Raw genomic sequence first — 19,722 nt, forward strand, 5'->3', positions numbered from 1 at the left:
TATATTTTCCTATTTTTCTATCAATGTTTACTTGGTCTGCTATGCTTCTCATAGTCAGCCGAAAATTTTGACGTACAATTCAATGAAGTTTTGCCATGTTTTCATCAGTTCTACTGGTTACTGGCTGTCTTGACCTCTCTTCATCAGTGACACATTCTCACCCCTTAGCAAAACATTTAATCCATTTGTACATTGCTGTTTTCTTCATGGCATTATCCCCATAAACTTGGACTAACATGTCCCTGATTTCACTTCAACTCTTGCCAAGTATAACAAGAAATTTAACGTTTGCTCATTGCTCTAATTCAAGCTCAGACATTCTCAAGACAGCACACAAAAGCACACAACAATAATGAACTCCACTCAGCAAGACAGCGCCACACGTCCACAAGAACACAGCTGTCAGACACTGATATTTCAAGGTTATGAAACTTTACCAAGTGCATGGTAGCCAGTTCGCGATCTTAATTGTCAGAGCTCATATTTTGTGATTCCATTTATGCGAAAGAACTTCTCCACATCCTTTTGTCAAAATTTATTGAAAGAATTACTTTTAATACCATCTCCAGTTTTTCTCCTCTTCTTCACATCTCCTTTTTTTATTATGGTCTATTTATTTTAATTGCATAATTGAAAAGAGAAATTCATCAAAACTGGGGGCAAACTATAAATCCCCCCTCCACAGATGCTCCCCAAGAGTAACCCTTCTTGTCAAACTGCTTCATTTTGCAACTTTGTTGCTTCACGAAAAACACTTCCTTGTTCAATTTTTGCTGCTCTGAGAGCTCAGCTCTCAACAGCTCCTGGAGTGTGAGACTGAAACACTATTAGGAACTTCTTATTTGCCCTATTTGACTCCTACTTCTTTTTTGGGGGGTGGAGGGTTTAAGGGTTTTGTTATAATGTGGACAACAGAAATGAAGTACATTATGTTTTCATATTAAAACAAAAAATGCTGACGGTTGGATGGCTCAGTTGGTTAGAGCCAGAGCTCTGTACAATGGGGTTGCCAGTTCGATTCCCGCATGGGCCAATGAGCTTGTGCCCTCCACAACTAGATTGAAGGACAATGACCTGGAGCTGATAGGTCCTGGAAAAACACATTGTTCCCCAATAAATCTTTTTTTAAAAATGCTTACATTTTTTGATGGGCATGTTTTTTAAATGTGTTGCTGATGTCCCTCCATTCTTTTTTTTTTTTTCAGTTTTGTTTTTTTCCAATTACAGTTGACAGTCAATATTATATTAGTTTCAGGTGTGCAGCATAGCAGTTAGACATTGATGCAATTTACAAAGTGATCTCCCTGACTAGTCTAGTACCCCCTGACAGCATACATAGTTATTACAATACCATGTTTCCCCAAAAATAAGGCCCAGCCGGACCATCAGCTCTAATGCATCTTCTGGAGCAAAAATTAACATAAGACCTAGTCTTGTTTTATATTACATAAGACGGGGTCTTATATTGATTTTTGCTCCAAAAGACACATTAGAGCTGATGGTTCAGCTAGGTCTTATTTTTTGGGAAACATGGTGTTATTGACTATGCTGTACTTTACATCCTGTGACTATTTCATTTCTTTTTTTTTATTAAATTTATTGGGGTGACAGTTGTTAGTGAAATTACATAAATTTCAGGTGTACAATTCTGTATTACATCATCTATAAATCCCATTGTGTGCTCACCACCCAGAGTCAGTTCTCCTTCCATCACCATATATTTGATCCCCCTTACCCTCATCTGCCTCCCCCCACCCGCTTACCCTCTGGTAACCACTAAACTATTGTCTGTGTCTATGAGTTCTTGTTTCTCATTTGCTTGTCTTGTTCCTTTGTTGTTTTGGGTTTATGTACCACTAGTGGCAAAAGGACAGACTTTATTGCGCCTCACAGTCCTAGTTCTCTTTCTCCTGCACAGTCTTGGTTCCAGGTAGACACACCACAGCGTTCATGGCCACACACTGCACATGGGGCCAACAATTACTCTCTGCCTTGTACTTGCGGTAGGCAGGGCCAGCCTTCAGGATGGGCTTGTCAATGCGGCCACCTCTGGCCACCATACCGACCACAGCTCTGTTGGCAGAGGAAATTACCTTTTTGGAGCCTGAGGGCAGCTTCCCTCGGGTCTTTTTGGTCTCGGGGTTGTGGGAGATGGCAGTGGCATAGTTGACAGAGGCATGGGCCAGCTTGTCCGGGGCACCAGGCTTCTCCAGACAGCACACGATGGTGTCCTCAGGCCTGGTGCCCACCGGGAGCACACTGCCAGTGTTCAGTGGAGCCTTCTTGCAGCAGTACACCAACCGGCCCATGTGGATGCCTTTCGCAGCATTGAACAGGTCCGTCTGCTTCTTAAAGGGTATGGATCACGGAAGACCACCTTGGCAAGGGGCGCACCGCGACCTAGCTCATGGATGATATGCTTCACCATGCCCCTGAGGTACCTGTGATGCGGGAGGAAGTCCATGGGCACGCAACCCCGCAGCACCCTTGCGGTGCTTCTCATGAATGGGGAACGCGGAGCCCGCGTGTCCCTCTGTCTGTGGATCACTGTGCCCACCCGCACTCTGCTCCCCAGCGGCCAAAAGAGGCCGGGACTATTTTATAACTGGCAGTTTGTACTTTTAATCCCATCACCTTTCTCCCCCAGCTCCCCAAACCCTCCCATCTGGCAACCATCAGTTTGTTCTCTGTGTCTATGAGTTTGTTTCTGTTTTGTTTGTTCACTTATTTTATTTTTCAGATTCCACATATAAGTGAGGTCATATGGTATTTGTCTTTCTCTGTCTGACTTATTTAACTCAGCATCATACCCTCTCATCCCATGTGTGTTGTCACAAATGCCAAGATTTCATTCTTTTTTATGGTCAAGCAATATTCCGTTGTATGTATGCCCACTGCTTCTTTACCCGTTCATGTATTGGTGCTCACTTAGCTTGCTTTCATGTCTCAGCTATAATAAATAGCGCTGCAATGAACACGGGGATGTACATCTCTTTTCGAATTAGGGTTTTGGATTTCTTTGGATACATACATAGAAGTGGAATTGCTGGGTCAGAAGGTGGTCCTATTTTTAATTTTTTGAGGAACTTCCATACTGATTTTTATTCTGAATGGCAAATGTTCAGCTTCAGAGAAGCCACATCCACTTTCACCATTTGTGAAAGAGGGCTACAATATACCTAACACATTCTAAGAGATCAGATGCCCCTTAGGTGCTGAAGGCCCAGATGGGAGATCTTAAAGACTGACCACAGAAAGGCAGCTTGTGATAGGAGATCACGGGGAGGACGGGTAGGAATCCACGCAGGGGGCTCCTGGGGTTTCCAGGGGTGAATGGGGAAAACTGTTCTCCATCAGGCACCAGCAAAAGAATTTGAAACCTGGAGCTTTTCAAGCCACATTCTGAGAGACGAAAAGGAGGAGAAAGACTGGCAAAAAAAATATTCCAGGCAAAGGGTAAAAGCAGAGTCAGTGAAGCTGTTAGGAAGTGAGAGTGGAGTGGAGACAGAGCAAGGGTCAGAGCTAGAATCAGGGTTTGCAGGAAGGGCAGTGTTCTTCATTCAAAGTACCAACCAAAACAAAGATTTTGAAGGGCTTGCCTGAGCTAGTGCTGCCCTAGGATGGCTTTTGAAAAGACCATTTTATTTGCAGCATGGAGGCAGCGCAGAGCCGGGCAATCGTGGGAGATGAACACAGGTGGGGAGGATGTAGCTGGAATCCATTGATGTGCAAAGTTCACCTAAGAACACCTGAGGGCATGGAGAGAAGTGGGCAAACTGTGATCATTTTCTAACGTAGAAAGGGTAAAATATTCACCCGTCAAGTGTGGGTTGTAAGGGAAGGACAGAAATTGAGATGAGCCCAAAAATATTTGATTGGAAAGAAAGACAGAGATCCACACGTCAGTGCTGGGAAAAGGGTTTGAGGGAGGGAATTGTAGGATGCAGGGAAAACTTACACATTTTTTCACATAAGTGCCCTAAGAAACAGATGGGAGGCATCACTTCCCTTATTTCTAATGGGGAGAATTCAGCCTTATTTTTTTTTAAAGATTTTTTACTGGGGAAGGGGAACAAGACTTTATTGGGGAACAGTGTGTACTTCCAGGACTTTTTTTTTTTCAAAGTCAAGAAGCTGTCCTTTCAATCTTAGTTGTGGAGGGTGCCGTTCAGCTTCAAGTTGTTGTCCTGCTTCAAGTTGTCCTTTCAGTCTTAGTTGTGGAGGGCGCAGCTCAGCTCCAGGTCCAGTTGCCATTGCTAGTTGCAGGGGGCACAGCCCACCATCCCTTGCAGGAGTCGAACCTGCAACCTTGTGGTTGAGAGGATGCGCTCCAACCAACTGAGCAGCTCAGCTCAAGGTGCCGTGCTCAATCTTAGTTGCAGGGGGCCGAGCCCACCATCCCTTGCAGGATTTGAGGAGTTGAACCGGCAACCTTGTGGTTGAGAGCCCACTGGCCCATGTGGGAATCGAACCGGCAGCCCTCGGAGTCAGGAGCACAGAGCTCCAACTGCCTGAGCCACCGGGCCGGCCCCTCAGCCTTATTTTAAATTTGTAATTGCTCTCACACTTTCAGATGTGACTGCGAGCTCCCAGCTTATGGTGCCAATTTGGTGGTCAAACCAGTAGCTTCCCAGACTCCCCCACAAACTCCCCCACTGACCCTGTCATGCGGGGTGTCATGCGGGGTCTCTAGTCCCACTCCCCACATAAGAATGCAGGATACGGTGAGGCCAAAGAGGAACACCCACGGAGCCATAGGTAGGGCTATACCACTATACCACACCACTACAGTCTCGCTGGCGGCTGGGTTGGAGACACAGGAGGCAGGAGCCACATGATCCGCAACCCACCGTCCACTTGTCTCTGCCAACCAACCTCACTTGCTAGCTGCAATGCACCTCTCTACAATCCGTAATCCACACTCCACCACACCACACCACGCCAGGACTCCACACCACTACATGGTGGTACGTTCCCAAGCAATCAGTCAAGCGGTCCATCAAATCAGGGATGAACAGCAATTCCCCATAGTCCACAGTCATTAGCCAGGGCTGTGAGCCTCACAATCTGCGCCCCCTCCGCAGGGGGAGGGCTTCAAATCCTCCCCAACCTGGGGGTGAGGGCCTCAGCAAGCATTTCTGTGGGGACAGAGCCAGGAATGCCATTTCCAGGCTCTCACCCTCACATGGAAAGGTGTTGGTTCAGGTAGTAAATGGCCATCAACTGTGATTGGATGGCCGTCAGCTGTAACCAGTGAACCACTGGCCACTAATATAACTGTCATGGCTATGCTAGCAGAAAAGGGGGACTAGCGAGAAGATGGTGGCTGGTAAGTGCGGATTGCAGTTAGGACGGTGGGTTGGGGACAGTGTGGCTCCTGCTTCCTGTGTCTCCAACCCAGCTGCCAGCAAGAATATAGTGGTATGACTCCCACATATATGGCTCCGTGAGTGTTCCTTTTTAGCCTCACCCTATCCTGCGTCCTTATGTGGGGAGCGGGACAGAAGACCCCATGTGACACCTTGCATGACAACTTCCCAGCCCACAGGGCCACAATGACCTTTGCTTTCTCCGGCCTATGCTGGTTGGAGAACCGTCCACGTCTTCCCACCCCTCCACGGGGGTCCAGCTCTCCGGCAGCTGCTCCTCCTGGTCTTCCTGAGACTGAGTGTTCATACGCACAAACTGCTCCACTGCCCTTCAGAGAGCTTTGGCCGGCACCGTACCCTACCCTGCTTGCTGCGCCATGTGTCATACAGCGTGTCAGGCAGGGTCTCTGGTCCTGCTCCCCACATAAGAACGCAGGACATGATGTGGGGACAGAGTCCCAGAAAATAGTTTCCAGGCTCTTGGCCTCACGTGGAAAGGTGCTGGCTCGCGTAGATGTGCGTCAGCTGTAACCAGTGAGCCAATCAGCCACTGATCTAACTGCCGCGGCTGCGCTGGTTGGTCACTCGGTTGGTTGGCAGGCAGAGAGGCAGACAGCAGGTTGCAGGTCGTGTGGATCCAGCCTCCAGTGAGACTACAGTGGTCTGACTCCCCTACCTATGGCTCCATGGGTGTTCCTTTTCGGCCTCACCATGTCCAGCGTTCTTATGTGAGGAGCGGGACCAGAGATCCCGCAGGCCGCCTTGCACAACACATGATGAAGCCAAAAAGGAACACCCACGGAGCCAGAGATAGGGGAGTCATACCACTGTAGTCTCGCTGGTGGCTGGGATGGAGACACAGGAAGCAGGAGCCACACAATCCACAATCCGCCGTCTGCTTCTCTGCCAACCAACCTCACTTACTAACTGCAATCCGCACTTTCTAGCTCAGCCACCATCTTCTTGCTAGCCCCCATTTGCTGCTAGCGTAGCCACGGCAGTTATATTAGTGGCCAATGGCTCACTGGTTACAGCTGACGGCCAACTAGCCACAGCTGATGGCCATCCAATCACAGTTGAAGGCCATTTACTACCCAAGTAAGCACCTTTCCACATGAGGCCGAGAGCCTGGAAACTGCACCCCTGGCTCTGTCCCCACAGTCACAGAAAGAAAACTAACTGGATTTATAAAGTGTTGGATGTCTTTGATTCAGCCTCCACCACTCCCCCCCACCACTGCTGGCATCCAGGGCTGGTCATTCTGTGCTGTTCTGTGGATTGTAGGATGTGACGCAGCACCTCTGACTTCCTGAAGTATCGTAAATATTAAATATTACATTTTTTAATGTTAAAATGTTTATCTGGATTACTGAGCTTTTGGTGCCATCCCCCCTCAAATCTGTGCCCAAGCTGAGTGCCAGCCCTGTTTCTAACACAGAAGACAGCTAGACTTCAATGACTGTCGCCACATAAAAAGAGGGAAGGGACCCTTTCACCTCTAAACATCTGAACATGATTGTTTTATTGCCCTGATATTTAAATTGACATCTGAGTTTCCCAAAAGGAAGAAATGCATGAGTTGTTCTTATTCAGCTCATTGGCACTTCCTCACTGGCATGGAGGAAAATAAAACCTATGACTCAGCTAGATGTTTTATTATTAGTCTTTTTAAAGATAAGCTTGAGAGTCTACGGGCCAAGGAAAGGTCATGACCCCAGGCATCCGGGGTCCTCAGCAGCAGCAGCTGTTGTCCTGGGCGTGACTGGGGGACAACAAGGCCAGGTCTGGCTTATGTAAGACCCTCAGTAAACTTACTCTGGGAAGGAATGCACAGCTACTATTCACTGAGCATCACGCCATCCTGTGAGGTAGTCAAGATATTGCACACATTCTACAGTTGGAGAAACCGAGACTCGGAGAGGAGGCTGGAGCTGTACAAGGTCCCACAGGGAACCGTGAACTTGACAGTGTCTGTCAGACAACTTGTCCATTGTCATACGGTCCCCCATCACTGTGGCCCACACCAGAGGGAGCTGGCTCCTCTCGGCAGGCACAGTGTCCCAGCCAACCCCCGGGTAAGGTGCCCACCTGAAGTCCAATCCACTGTGGCCACAAAAGAGAAAAAAAAACCAGGTCAATACTGCCATTTAGAGGGTGACGTGGGCATGGCAGCCAGCATTCCTTGGCCAATACTGCCACCTAGAGGGTGATGTGGGCATGGCAGTTATCCTTGGTCTTGCTCCATCCTGATGACTGCCTCCCTGATGGCTTTCACACCTGCTCCCAGGTTATTTGGGGAGGGGCTCTCTCCTCACAGAGGACCCATGAGAGACCTCCAAGCCCACCAGGCGGGCACTTTCAGCCCAAAGCCTCTGGGCTACCTCCTCATCCTCAGCCTCAGGGGCCGGAGCTTTCTCTTTAAGTCCATCGAAGTACTTTCCAGAAACGCCTTCCAGTTCCTCTGCCACCACAAGGTAAGTGCTGGGCTGGGCCGCCAGCTGGGGGCTCTTGACCAGCAGCCAGAAGATGGGTCCTGCAATCAGCCCACAGAACATTCAGTCCACACACACTCAGAGAGGAGGACACAGAAAGCCCTACACCACCCCCAGGACACAGGGCCCACTGAGGCCAGACGTTGGCCTATTGTCCCACAGAGCCCAGTTCCAGGCCTTTGCTCCTAGGATGCCCTCCACCAGGAATTCTCTTCCCTTGCACTGCCTAGCCAAATCCTTCCAGATGCAGGGACTAACCCAAAAGCTGCCTCCCCCAAGAAGCCTCCCTGGCTTTCCCAGGCAAACGGAAGGCCTCTGTCCTCTTGGTCAGCCCTGAGTCCCACCCTGCCCCATCGTGCTTTAAAATAACGTGTATTTGTTGAGCACCTCCAGTGCCAGCCTCAGCCTAAGACCCTTGACACTTGGCACTCACCTACCGAATGTTTCTCAGGATTACAAATCCAGTTACAAAGTTCTAATTACTTACTCAGCTTAAATCTGGGCCAGGCACTGTGCTGGCCTTTTTAAGCGGGGGGTCTCATCTAAACCTCCCAGCAACTGTGAGGCAGGTACTATGCTGGCCCTCACGTTGCAGGAGTAAACTGAGGCTCAGAGAGGTGAGCCTCGCAGAGAAGCACAGCTAGTTTCGGGTGAAGCTGAGGTTACCCTGAGCACAGCCAGACTCCAGCAGTGGGCTTCTACAGGCTCCTCCTCTGAGACACGGTTTTCTCATCAGATGGGCTCTGGCCTGCTTCCTGGGACTATTCTGAGGCTGGCTGGCCAGATCGACATAGAAAAGTGACTTGTTCTTGGTACCATGGAAGATACAGGAAAGAGGGCAGAGCAAAGCCCCTGAGAATAGTCTCTGAGTGTCATTAATTTTATATGTCAACTTGACTGGGCTAAGGGACACCTAGAGAGCTGGTAAAACCTTACTTATGGGTGTGTCTGAGGGTATGATCAGAAAAGATAAGCATTTGGATCCTTACACTGAATAAAGGAAACCCATTTATCCCTGGGCAGCATACACTTAGTTCAGGGCCAGAATAGAACAAAAAGGTGAGGAAAGGTGAATTCGCTCACTCTCTCTCTGCTTGAACTGGGACATCCACTTCCTCCTGCCCTCAGGTATTGGCACTGCTGACCATCAAACTCAAACTGGGGCCTACACCACCAGCTGTCCAGGTTCTCAGACCTTTGGGTGTGGACTAGAACTACACCACAGGCTGTCCTGCGTCTCCAGCATGCCGATGGCAGACGGTGGGGCTTCTCAGCCTCCATAAATCATGAGCCAATCTCTTCTAATAAATTTCCCTAAATATCTATACATATCCTATGGCTAATACACTGAGGAGGATCCTGGGCCCCCGCTGAGAGGGCAGGGGTTCAGCTAAGGGACCCCAGGCCGAGAGGGGACTTACCAAGCATGAAGCTGGAGAAGGCAGAGTTATACATGCCTGTGTGTCTGCCCAGTTCTGTCCTGGCCACACCAGGGTGCAAAGCATTGACGGTCACTCCTGTGCCTGGGGAGAGAAAGAAAGAATAAGGAGTGGGGAGGGGGTCAGACACCAGGTTCACTCCTTCCCAGGAAGCCTGATGCTGCCCACCCTGAGCCCTGGGGGTCTCCTGTTTCCTACCCTCAAACCCACACCACCTTCTTGCTCTGAAGTCTTCATGATAGGTAGTCTCATCTTGCAAGACAGCTCTGTTTCATGGCTGCCCAGAGCAGAGCCTTTCAACCTGAGCATGTGTGTAAAAATAACATGGAGGGCTGGAAAAACCCAGACCACTGGCCCCCACCCCGCAGAAAGTCTGAAACAGTAGATCAGGGTGGGGTCTGAGATGCTGCAATTATGACAAGCTTCCAGGTGAGCTGATGCTCCTGGTCCACTTTGAGAAGCAAGGGTGAAGGGCAGACTTTTCAACTTCAGCACTATGGATGTTGAGATCCAATCATTCTTTACCCTTAGCACTGTAGGAAATTGAACAGCATCTCTGGATTCTGTCCACTAGATGCCAGTAGCAACATCCACCCATCCCCACTCCCTGAAATGACAGCCAAAGAGATTGCCAAATGTCCACTGGCCTAGAGCACCAAAGGCTCAGATGCCTGTCCTGGATGAGCAGGGGAGAAGACTGTGATTGATTAGTGATGTCTGCTTCAGGCACCAGTGGGGAGCCTGCTGGTGTGTGTGTCATTCACTTGCCTACTGTGTCCTGGAGCTAGTGCGTGACCTCTCATCAGCCCAGGGTCACAGCAGAACTGTTCCAGGCTCAGAGCTAAAGGAAGAAGGAGGCCACACTCGCACCTTGCAGCCGCTGGCTCAGCTCCTTGGTGAAGAGGATGACGGCCAGCTTACTCTGGCAGTAGGCCGCTTTAGTGTCATACTCCCTCTTCTCCCAGTTCAAGTCATCAAAGTCTATGTGCCCAGCAACGTGGGCCAAAGATGAGAGGTTGATGATCCGTGAAGGGGCCGAGGCCTTCAGCTTGTCCAGCAGTAAGTTTGTCAGAAGAAAGTGACCTGGATGAAAGATGACAAAAAGATAACTTTTATTGAACTTTTATCACATGCCTAGGACCATACTGAGAACATTACCTTCACCCTCCCAATAACACAAGGTAACCAATCGTATGTAATTTTGCCCCCCAGGGAATATTTGGCATTATCTGGAGACAATTGTGGTTGTCACAACTGCAGAGTGAAATGGGGGCATTACGGCCATCTATTAGGTAGAGGCCAGGGATGTTGCTCAAAATTCTATAATGCACAGGACAGTCCCCACAAGGAATTATCCAACCCCAAATGTCAAGCCCTTTGATAACTCTATGAGGTCAACTGGGAAAGAAACTGCCTTCTGTCTCCCAAAATATTTTCTCCATTTCTTCTTTAGTAATATGATTTTTGGCTTTGCACAAGACTGCCCAGTGAAAGACTACATTTCCCAGACTCCTTTGCAGCTACATCAGTTCATGTAACTGAATACCAACCAATAGGGTATGAATGATAGTAATATGTGTGTTTAGGGTTGAATTGTGTTCTTCTCCCCACTAAAATATATGTTGAAGTCCAACCCTCCAGAACCTCAGAATGGGACCTTATTTGTAGATGGGATCTGGGTTCTTTACAGAGGCAATTAAAGTAAGGTCATTAGGGTGGGCCCTGATCCAGTATGACCCACTGCCTCTTTGCCCTTACTAACAGAACCCTGGGTGTGTTCAGGGTGACAACAAATAGACTGAAAGACAGACTAAGACTGGAGGACGGACAAAGGGACGAGATGTCAAGAGACTGATAGAGGTTCGGAAAGACTGAACATCCAGAGGTGATCAGGCAACCCCCAGCCACCAGGTGACCCGGACGCCTTGGACAGTGGAGGAAGGCACCCCCCACCTGCACTGTGAGCCTGCGTTTGGCCCACTGGGGACCCCACCCACATCCCAGGCTGACACCAACACCACGCAGCCTGTGGCCTCACCCAGGTAGTTAACGCCAAGCTGCATCTCAAAGCCATCCTCAGTGGTCCAGTGGGGGCACCGCATCACAGCTGCGTTGTTGACCAGGACGTGTACTTGCTGCTCCTCTGGAAGGCAAAGATCAGGGCAAACGTGTCAGCTCCATACCCGCTGGGCTGACCAGTGTTCCCCAAATATTCATGTCTACCCAGAACCTGTGAATGTGATCTTTCTTTGGAAACAGTCCTTGTAGAAATAATCAAGTAAAGATGAGGACATAGGGTGGGCCCTATCGAACATGAGTGGTGTCCTTATAAGACAGGGAAATTTGGACACAGACATGCACATGGGGAGACCATGGTGTGATGACGAAGGCAGAGCGTGGAGAGATGCAGCTAGAAGCCAAAGAACACCAGGATTGACGGCCACCACCAGAAGCTGAAAATCTGAGGAAAGATTCCATCCAGTGCAGTCCTGCCAATACCTTGATCTCTGGCCTCACACTGGGTGGCTTGAAAGCAGAAATCTATCGTCCCCCAGTCCTGGAGGCTGGAAGGTGTCGCAGGGTTGGTTCCCTCGGAGGCCATGAGGGAGAATCTGTTCCAGGCCTCTCTCCTTATCTTGTACACAGCCACCTCCCTGATTCCTCACGTGGTCCTCCCTCTGCACATGTCTGTGTGCTAATCTCTTCTTATAAGGACACCACTCAGATCGATTACGGCCCACCCTAATGACCTCATTTTCATTTGGTTACCTCTGTAAAGATTCCCCTCTCCAAATAAGGTGACAGTCTGAGGCACTGAGGGTAGGACCCTTCAACATGTCTTTTTTGGGAGGACACAACAGAACCCATAACATTCCCAAAATGGTTTTGGGATCAATGAAAATAATGAATTAGGTCATGTAGCACCTAATAAACAGAGCTTCTATTTTGTTCTTTATTTGAGGGGAAAGGGACGTGGCATACCCATCAGGATCACAAGCTCTGGAGCCGATCAGAGGGGGGTTCGAGACCCCCAGCTCTACCCTGACCAGTATGATCCCAGCTAAGTTATACAGCTCCCCTGTGACTCAGTTTCCCCCCTGCAATTCTTCCTGCATGTTATTAATTTGTATTGTTAAAATAAAGAAGACCAGCTATGTTTTCAAGATGAAAGCTTCACAATGTAGAGGGGAGAAAAAGGTTAACAGTGACTCCCTTACGGCTGGTGTGCAATCAAAGGTGTTTAGTTCTTTCTTACTTACTGTTCAGGATTTTAATAGATTGTCCACAACAAATATGTATTTCTTTGCATCAGGGGTTAAAAAAATCACTCCATAAATGTTTATTTCTTCACCACTTCTGAGCAATAGCTGCTGTCTCCCCACTAGCTTTCCTGCTTTCATTTAATACAAAGCTGAATGAAAAGGAAGAGGTTGTTCAAGATCTGCAGAGACCCTCACATGTGTGAGAAATAACACAGATATACGAGGATGTTCACAGCATCAGTGCCTGTAGCCCTGAAAACCTGTAAGCCACGTGGCCATTGGTAGAGAACCAGTAACATCACCTGTCAGATCCACACAATGAAACACAATGTAGCTGCAAGAAAAGAATAAAGAAACACAATGTAGCTGCAAGAACTGGGACACTCTGCCTAAAACCGATCTCTAAGAGACAATGGGGGAGAAAGAGCATGGAGCACCAGGAGTATAACAGGCTCTGATTTGTACAAAAAAGCCAAGGGGAGGTGTATACACCTGCCTGCTTTATAAATGCATAAACTGTCTCCAGCAAGACACATGGGGGAGAACTGAACACACATGAGGAAGGAGTCTGGGTAGCTAGGGGCAGGAGTGGCAGGGAGACCTGTCCCTGTCTCCTCATTTGTACTTTCTGAATGTTTATTCCTGGAAAGGTTATTCCTATTCAAAAAAATAAATACGTGAATAGTTCTAAAAACACCAGGTGGGAAGCAAAAAGCGTGAGTAACCAACTAATGCAACAGAAGTGCTGAAAAACAACAGCCTGACCCCTGGATTTGCAAAAAGAAATGACCGGCAAAGAAGTGGGAGGTCCAGGGAGTCTGCACTGTGCCCGTGGGTGCAGGATTGGGTCCTCCAGTAGAGCAGGATTGTCATGGCTGTGTCCCCGCCGGACCGGGCGCTCCTTGGAGGCAAAGCCTGAATCTGACTCATCTCTGTCCCTGGAGTCACCTGAGAGTCAGAAAGCCTCAAGAAACAATGGATGAATCACTGCTTCTGCCCCTTTTCCATGGCTAACTCCTCTACCTCCCATCTTGGCTTCTACTTCTTGTAGGATCCAAGCTAATGCAGGAGTTCGTTTTCCTAAAGAGCTGGAGTCAGCAAAGTCTCTCTGGGAAGGACTAGGTAGTAAATATTTTTGGCTCTGTGGGCGATGAGGTCCAGGCCTGGTTTAATTTGCTCCTCAGAGCCTGGCCACCCGAGACCCTGCCCACAGGCCAGCGCCCTCCCTCCTACCTTCAGTGATCTTGGCTGCAAACTCTCGAATGGACTTCAGAGAGGCCAAGTCCAGGTGCCGGGCATTGACATGGTGATTCAGGGTCTCCCTGCGAATGTCCTTTGCCGCCACCTCACACTTCTCCATGTCTCGACAGGCCAGGATGATGTTGCCTCCTGGAAGCCCAAAATAGCAAAAATTTTTTTTTAAAAAAGGATCCACTCCTAGATACATATATCCAGTGCAAATGAAAACCGAATTCCGCACAAAAACGTGTCCACAACAGCACTACGCACAACAGTCGAAAGGTAGAAACAACCCAAGAATCCATCAACAGACGGTGGATAAACAAAACACAGTCTGTCCATACAGTGCAATATTATTCAGCCATGAAAAAGGACTGGAGTATAGATACATCCTGTAACACAGAACCTAAGGCTGAGTGAAAAGAGCCCAACGCCAAAGGACACATAGTGTATGGTTCTATTTATATGAAATGTCCACAACAGGCAAATCCATAGAAGGTAGATTAATGGTTTCCTAGGGAGGGGAAACAAATTGGGGGCTGATGACTAAGGGAGGCAAGGTTTTGTTTGGGGGTGATGAAAATGTTCTAAAATTGAGAGTGACGATGGTTGCACAACTCTGTGACTATACCACAAATCCCTGAAGTGCACGTTCTTCAGTGGGTGAATTGTGTGGTATGTGAATTAAATCTCAACATAGCCATAAAAATAACTTTAAAAAATTAGAAAAGTGAGAACAGAAAGCAAGGATTGAGAGGACCATGTGGACCTGTGTGGCTTATCCCACCCACAGGGGACCCAACCCCTCCTATACATTCCACTGCCCCCTCACACTGTCCAAAATGGAACTCCTCAGACCCCTGAATCTGTGTGTCTTCCCAGTGGTATCCCAGCCCTCAGGACAGCAGTGAGTATGTCTTCCCAATTTCCCTTCTGACCTCATCCTGAGAGCAGCACATGTCCTCCCTTGGGGAAACCCCTGTGGTGCTGTGGGGCTGCCCATCATAGCACCCACTGTGACTCAACAAGCCCAGAGAAAGTGTCCACTGTGCCCCCGCCCTCATACCTGCCTCAGCCTTCCTGTCCCAGCTAACCAGCTCTGGCCTTCCAGCTGCTCAGACCAAAAACCCTGACTCTGCCCTTTCTCGTGCCTGACCCCTCAGGAAATCCCATTCGTGCTAACTTCAAAACAGATCCGTGTGCAATGAGGAGGGCACCTCTCCTCTGTGGAATTCCTCCCAAACCCCAGTCAGACCTTGAGAAAAACATTGAATACCCAAATCGAAGGCATTCTACAAAATGCCTGACCAGTACACCTAGAAGAGCCTGAAGCCAGGTCTTGACCTTTACCTCTGACCCAGGTCCCGAGCCAGCCATTAGGGCTGAATCCATCTGAAGTAGGAAAAAGCAAGGCCAATACAGAAAAAAACTAAAACCAAAAATTGCTGAGTATCCACAGCCTCCTCTGAGACCCTGAACCCCACCTTACCTCATCCAGGGTCACCAGCATTTTTGGCTTAAGCCAGTGTGAGTATGGTTTCTGCTACTTGCAGGCAAAAGAATCGGATGACCTTGACATCCCCTGGGAAAGCACACCCTCCATCTCCAGTCTCATGCCTCAAGCCCCTGCAGAGAAAGCAGGACCTCACCTCTTCTGGCCAGCTCCAAAGCAGTCTGCTTCCCAATGCCTGTGTTGGCACCCGTCACAATGACAGTCTTCCCCTGAATGGTGGCCTTGCTGGGACAAGCCCCACCGGCAACATAATCCCTAAAGGTAAGAAACAGCACTGTCAGTTCCATCTGTCTGTCCATTCACCACAGGTTACCCCGACGGCTTTGACCTTGGGCACATGACCCCCCTGAGCCTTGTGTTCCCCCAACTGAAAGACAGAAAGGACATCACATAACTCCTTGGGGCCGTGGTTACAAGTAAAAGGCGGAGCACAGTCTGCCTTTGGGAAGCCTCAAGGATGTGACAATTGTTTTTTTAATAAAGACCCCCTATATTCATGTCCTATGGCTGATGTAACAAACTACCACAAGCTCAGTGGTTAAAACCAGGCAAATGTATTCTCCTACAGTTCTGCAGGCCTCACTGGGATAAAAGCAAGGTTTCGGCAGACTCTGTTCCTTCTGGAAGCTCCAGGGCAAAATCCGGTCCCTCGCCTTTTCTAGCTTCTGGGGGCCTCCAGCATTCCTTGGCTGGTGGCCCCTTCCTCCTCCTTCAAATCTCTGACTCTGACTCTCCTGCCTCCCCCTTGTGACGTAAGTGGGCCCACCTGGATAATCCAGGATCACCTCATCTCAAGGTCCTTAACTCAATGACATCTACTTTGACGGGAACATATTCACAGGTTCTGAGCATAGGATGTGCACATCCTTGGAGGGGCTAAAACTAGAAATTAATGAGACAGGCAAAGAGTTAACAGGAGCAAGCTTGTGTTAACAAAAACGAACTTAAAAAATTGTGTGGCTCTGAATCTCCCAGCTATCACTGCACCTGCAAGCCAACAAGCACCTTACATCCATCATAGATGGAAACAGAACAGTTCCCAAAGGAAGCCAACAGCAATGGCAACCCCCTGCAATCAAACAAACACCCATTATAGATGGGAAGAGAACAGTTCCTGGAAGAAGTCCCCTGCAAGCTGACGAGCACCCTGCATCCATTATGGATGGGAACAGGATGGTTCCTAGAAGAGGCCAATTATAATAGAAGAGGCCTGCAAGCTGACCAACACCCTACATCCTGCATAGAAAAATATAAAACCTCGCTAAACAGAAACCCATGGCAGCTGTCTACTCTAGACTCTGTCCCCGGCAACTCCTCTGCCATTGTTTCTCCTTCTCATCGGCGCAGCCATCTTCTCTAGACACTGCCATGGGCATCCTTGATGCCCAACTTTCAATAAACCTTTTCTTATTTTCCTACTTTTCTGAGTTTTGTGAATTCTTTCACGTTCTGTGAAAAACAAAAGATATCCAAAAACAGAACAGAAACCACCAAATGTCACCAATAGGGCACTGGCCATATAAAAAAATGCCATCTCCATACAAGAGAAGGGCACTGTTTAATATGGTGGCCACTAGTCACCTGAGGCTAATTTTTAATTTAAATTAAAAATAAATAGCCATATTTTCCTTTCCAGGGCATTCAGTTGTTTTTCATTTTTCCCATAGTGGCACTTAACTTATTTTTAGCTTTTTCAGAACTGAAAGACAATGGTATGAATAAAAATAAAAACAGCGGCCAATGAATTTTATTACCATAATACTATATTATTTATCCCATCTTCTAGAGATTTCCAAAAATATCTAGTTCATATTTACAACGGCAGTAGTTTAATGAATTATAAATAACAAGATACCCGCCAACTAAATTGAAAAGATGTTATCAGATCAGGAGGAACAAGTTCAAAATGAAGCCTCATCATAGAGCAGATAAATAAATCCAAAGGTAATTGTTCACAGAGATTTAGTCTATCCTTCATGCCCTTAAAAAAAAGAAGCTAATTCAAAATTCCAATTATTTTCTGGCGTAACTCCCAGACAATCTCTTCTCTTGTGTAACTAATAAACATTACATATTGCTAATCTTTTTATTTTTTTACTGTGGCAGGAACATTTATGTTTATATTGAGATCTACCCTGTTACTAAGTTTTTAATTGTATCACACAATACCACATTAACTACAGGCATACTATAGCCATACTTTAAGCTCTCAATAGCCCCATGTAACGCACAGCACAAATATAAAACATCACAGCATTCCCATCACCGTAGAAACTTCTACTGAACAGTGCTGCTATACAATATTTGGTAGCTTTTTTTTTTCTTTTTAAAGTAAAGTAGCCTAGGAAAGACAAGAACTGTGAATACATCCCATGCAATACCAGCTTTCCGTTTACTGAGTTGGAGAATTCTATTGGTTTCTCTAATTTCGGATAACAAAAGCTTCGGTGGCATACATTTTCCTTGTACCTGGGCCAGCAAAGTGACATATGGGAACTGCTCCAAAAATATTTGCTGAATTAATAAATTTATCAAAAGTCCGAAAGCAACTAGACCAAAATGTTTACAAGGGCCCGGATCCGCCCCTTCCTCTGGGTGACCTTGGCCGTGACCTGCCGTCTTGGGGCCTCGGTTTGCCCCCACATTCTCTGAGGACACTGCTGGTGGGGTGAGCTAGAGGGCTCCTGGGTGGGAGAGGAGTCTTCCCGGTCTTCCCTCCCTTGGCTGCCGATCGCCCCGCAATCACCCATGAGTGCCACATACTCACTTGAGCAGCACCGCGCCACCCACCGCTGTGCCCAGCACAGACACCGGCACAAGATAGCGGTTCATGCCCAGCCGGAGCGGGACGCAACCCGGGGCCACCCCCAGACCCGCCGCTCCAAGGCACTCGAGTCCAGGGATCCACGTGGGGAAAGTCAGGCGCAGCCTGGAACGGTGACTTTCTGAAATAGGCGTGGCGGGGGCGGGGCACTGGGCGAGGGGCGGAGCTTCCGGGGCGCGACCTATGGGGATGGACTGCGAGCGCGGCTACTCCTGGGAATAGTAGTTTACCGGGAGGGAGCGTGGTCGCGGTCCTGAGGGCGGGGCTTGTGGGGCGGGGCCTGCGGGCCGTTCGAATGACGTCACCCGCTGTGAGCTACTAGGCGCAGTAGGGTTCTGAAGTGAAACTGCGGTAGGATTCCAATCATGCATCTGCCCGGTCCAGACTGAGCTCCTCTGTGTGACTTTCAAATATATCAGCCTGTTTCCTCATCTAAGAATGTGTTCACCGATAGTACTTCCCTCATAGACGCTACAGGAGAATTTGAGAATTTCGATGCTCAGAAACCAGGACCTGGGCCGGCCCGGTGGCTCAGGCGGTTAGAGCTCCATGCTCTTAACTCCGAAGGCTGCCGGTTCGATTCCCACATGGGCCAGTGGGCTCTCAACAACAAAAAAAAAAAAAAAAAAGAAACCAGGACCTATTAGCCTGGGATTCCCAAACTCCTGGGTCTGAGGGAGGAGGGGATGGGATGGGGGTTCTGACCCCTGCGTCTGGGAGAAGGGGCTGGGGATTTTGTCTCATGGCTCTGAGAGAGGAAGAAGCCAGACACCAAAAACTGGTGCTGTGTGATTCCAGTTATATGATCTTGTAGGAAAGACATTCTAGTGAAAGAATGAAGACCAGTGGTTGCCAAGACAAGAGGGAGTGGGGAAAGTGATTCCTGCAGAGAGAACTTTTGGGGGTTTGGGAAATAGTCTCTATCTTCATCCTACTAGTTGTTATATTATGACTACATACATTTGTCAAATCTCATCAGAGCATTCACTTAAAAATAGTGAATTTTATTGCATATAAATTATACTGCAATAATGCTAACTAAAATTTTAAAATGTTGAAAAGATTTTTATAATTTTGTTTTGGAAATTATTTGACAAGTAACTCATTTAATTTATGATTGGATTGGATTTGTCAGCAATCAACAGATATACTTGAGAATTCTTGTCAAGTGAGGAATATGTGACTCATAAATCATTTTCAAATGTCCCAAGAGGTTTTTTAATATTGGCTTGAACAATAAAGTTGATGCAATATTTTGTTTTCTAGACATAGAATGAAATGTATTCACTTTGGGTTTGCAGCTTTTGTAGTACGGAGCTAATGATTTTTTTCCCCCTTGAAGAAGTGTGTCTTATTTCTGTAGTGCTCTAAAAACTGTGAGCCCAAAGGGAACACAACAGACCTGGGACCATGATCTGTGATTGAAGACTCAGCCTAAAAGTGAGGGAAGACTTCCCAGAGGAGGGGAAACCTAAATAGGGTTTTGAAGGATGAGTAGAAGTTCTTCAAGAGGACCAAGTAGAGAGGATAACTACATAGGAAGAAGAGCATATGCAAATGCTAGGAGTCATGAGGCAACTTGC

At 47.9% G+C, this 19,722-nt stretch overlaps 1 protein-coding gene and 1 pseudogene across 2 annotated transcripts; both read right to left on the reverse strand.

Moving 5' to 3' along the window:
• Positions 1–1,895: 1,895 nt before the first annotated feature.
• On the reverse strand, positions 1,896–4,680 carry LOC308489942 (large ribosomal subunit protein uL2-like; annotated as a pseudogene). The gene is made up of 2 exons: positions 4,621–4,680; positions 1,896–2,564 (listed from the first exon to the last, which is right to left on the reverse strand). The product of its transcript is annotated as a large ribosomal subunit protein uL2-like (transcript).
• A 2,010-nt stretch (positions 4,681–6,690) lies between these two features.
• On the reverse strand, positions 6,691–18,276 carry RDH13 (retinol dehydrogenase 13). Its single transcript, XM_081030654.1, has 7 exons — positions 18,083–18,276; positions 15,452–15,570; positions 13,797–13,952; positions 11,339–11,443; positions 10,171–10,383; positions 9,283–9,384; positions 6,691–7,902 (listed from the first exon to the last, which is right to left on the reverse strand). The coding sequence occupies exons 1-7, from the start codon at positions 18,145–18,147 to the stop codon at positions 7,658–7,660; spliced, it is 1,005 nt and encodes a 334-aa protein (XP_080886780.1). The 5' UTR covers positions 18,148–18,276; the 3' UTR covers positions 6,691–7,657.
• Positions 18,277–19,722: the final 1,446 nt, after the last annotated feature.

Source organism: Rhinolophus hipposideros (assembly GCF_964194185.1).
Source record: "Rhinolophus hipposideros genome assembly, chromosome: 21".
NCBI lineage: Eukaryota > Metazoa > Chordata > Mammalia > Chiroptera > Rhinolophidae > Rhinolophus > Rhinolophus hipposideros.